Below are 2,238 nucleotides of genomic sequence, written 5' to 3' on the forward strand. Positions count from 1 at the left end.
AGGCCATTATCATTGGGGTGCGGAAAGGAGGCACCCGAGCACTGCTGGAGATGCTGAACCTTCACCCCGCTGTGGTCAAAGCTTCTCAAGAGATTCACTTCTTTGACAATGATGAGAACTATGCCAAGGGCACTGAGTGGTACCGGAAAAAAATGCCTTTTTCTTACCCTCATCAAATAACAATTGAGAAAAGCCCCGCATATTTCATCACTGAGGAAGTACCTGAAAGGATTTACAAAATGAACTCATCTATCAAATTATTGATCATTGTCAGGGAACCTACCACAAGAGCTATTTCTGATTACACTCAGGTGCTGGAAGGTAAGGAAAGAAAGAACAAAACTTACTACAAATTTGAGAAGCTGGCTATTGATCCTAATACCTGTGAGGTGAACACTAAGTACAAGGCAGTGAGAACCAGCATCTACACAAAACATCTGGAGAGATGGTTAAAATACTTCCCAATCGAGCAGTTTCATATTGTGGACGGAGACCGGCTCATCACAGAACCACTGCCAGAACTCCAGTTGGTAGAGAAGTTCCTAAATCTTCCTCCAAGGATAAGTCAGTACAATTTATACTTCAATGCCACCAGAGGGTTTTACTGCTTGCGATTTAACATTGTCTTTAACAAGTGCCTGGCGGGTAGCAAGGGACGCATCCATCCAGAGGTGGATACCTCTGTCATTACCAAATTGCGCAAGTTCTTTCATCCTTTTAATCAAAAATTTTACCAGATCACTGGGAGGACATTTAACTGGCCCTAAACTAAACTTCATACAACACTTTCTGTTGCACCTGAGACATGCAGTAAGTGTCTCTGCTAATATATGCACTTTTCATAGACATGGCTATCAAAGCAACTTTTTCATGCATACGTGTACATATGCAATGTGTGACCAAATATACGGTAGGATCAATTTTTTCTACAGAGTAGTAACTAACATAAATTTACTGTCAGCATAGTTGCATCTTTTAAGATATAATAATAAAGGGAAAGGAGGTATTTAGGGACATAAAGTCAGACACAGTTAAAAGGGTCAGTGTTCCTCTCGCTTAGTGAAGTGTTTATGTGGCATACTTATTAATCTAAGCAGAACGTTCGTTTATGCCATAAAAATTCATGTCAAAAGTCTGTGAAGCTGTGAGAAAGCATAATCTTCAGGCTATATTTGGTATGTATATTGCTAAAGGAATACTGACACTTTAAACACAGTGCTGAATTTTTACAATGAGAGTGGATAGTACTATTTTCTTATTATTTGAAATTAATATCTTATCTCATATAAACTACATTGTTTCAGAGTTCCTGTGGTGGGTTTGCACAATTGTTTTATTGTATGGACCATAGTGTCACTTGTAGCATGTCAATCATGTGTCAAAAAAAAGGTCAAATAATTTTTTCTTCTATGCTTGTGTGTCAACAAAGCTAAACATCGTGTACATAGTGTACAATGTTTGTAAATACTGGTTTCACACTAAGTAATTCTATTTTGTAAACTGAATATGGCTATTTAATTTATTGTGAAAATTAATTTTATTGTCGTATTTAAAAATGGAATGGATTAAAATTACCTATATGTGCAACAGCTTTTTACCTTTGCTTAGTGTACATCAGCACGGTCCCTTAGCCCAGACAAATCACGTGCCAGTGTGCGAGAGAGCTGCCTGCGAAAACTTGGTTTCTGGACAGCTGAGAAAACTCATACGTGCAGTGAAGCTGAGTTTATTAAAAAACTCATCCATCTGGGAATCTGGTGTAATACACACCTCAAAGAACATTATTGCTGTTCTGTTGCAGCACTGTGCTATAATTAATTCAGTTGCAGTAGCCCATGAGACTAAAACATGACTGTAAAAGATTACTGTAACCAGGTATATCAGAAAAGCAGAGCCACTATTAAACCCAAAATGACAGACAGACAAACAAGATTAGAAGAAGAGTTCTAGAGATTTCATCACTGAAAACTGGTGATGTTTCAGAAGTCAAGGAAAAGAGTTGTGGTACCTCTGCTTTTATTTGGTAACATACACACCTGTTCCAAACAACCAACCACAGTGGTGTTATTCCTGGTATAAAAACTTAGCTCGTGTTTCTGTTCAGTAAGTGTCAAGAAATTAGTTCAGGAAATGAGGATTTTCATGATTTATGCATTGTATGGCACTTAGAGATTCAGAAGAAAAATAATAAAAGCAATTGAAAAAGGTCTTTTAGAATAAGAAAAAAGGGGAGGGGGA

General features: G+C 37.6%; 1 protein-coding gene across 1 annotated transcript in view; it reads left to right on the forward strand.

Moving 5' to 3' along the window:
* Positions 1-1,587, forward strand: part of HS3ST5 (heparan sulfate (glucosamine) 3-O-sulfotransferase 5) — a 6,499-nt gene extending 4,912 nt beyond the window's left edge. The window contains exon 2 of the mRNA XM_010151131.1: positions 1-1,587. This exon is cut by the window's left edge and continues 182 nt beyond it. Coding sequence (XP_010149433.1) covers positions 1-767 — 767 coding nt within the window. The 3' untranslated portion in view covers positions 768-1,587.
* Positions 1,588-2,238: the final 651 nt, after the last annotated feature.

The sequence above is a fragment of the Eurypyga helias genome, unplaced genomic scaffold (assembly GCF_000690775.1).
Source record: "Eurypyga helias isolate BGI_N326 unplaced genomic scaffold, ASM69077v1 scaffold30874, whole genome shotgun sequence".
NCBI lineage: Eukaryota > Metazoa > Chordata > Aves > Eurypygiformes > Eurypygidae > Eurypyga > Eurypyga helias.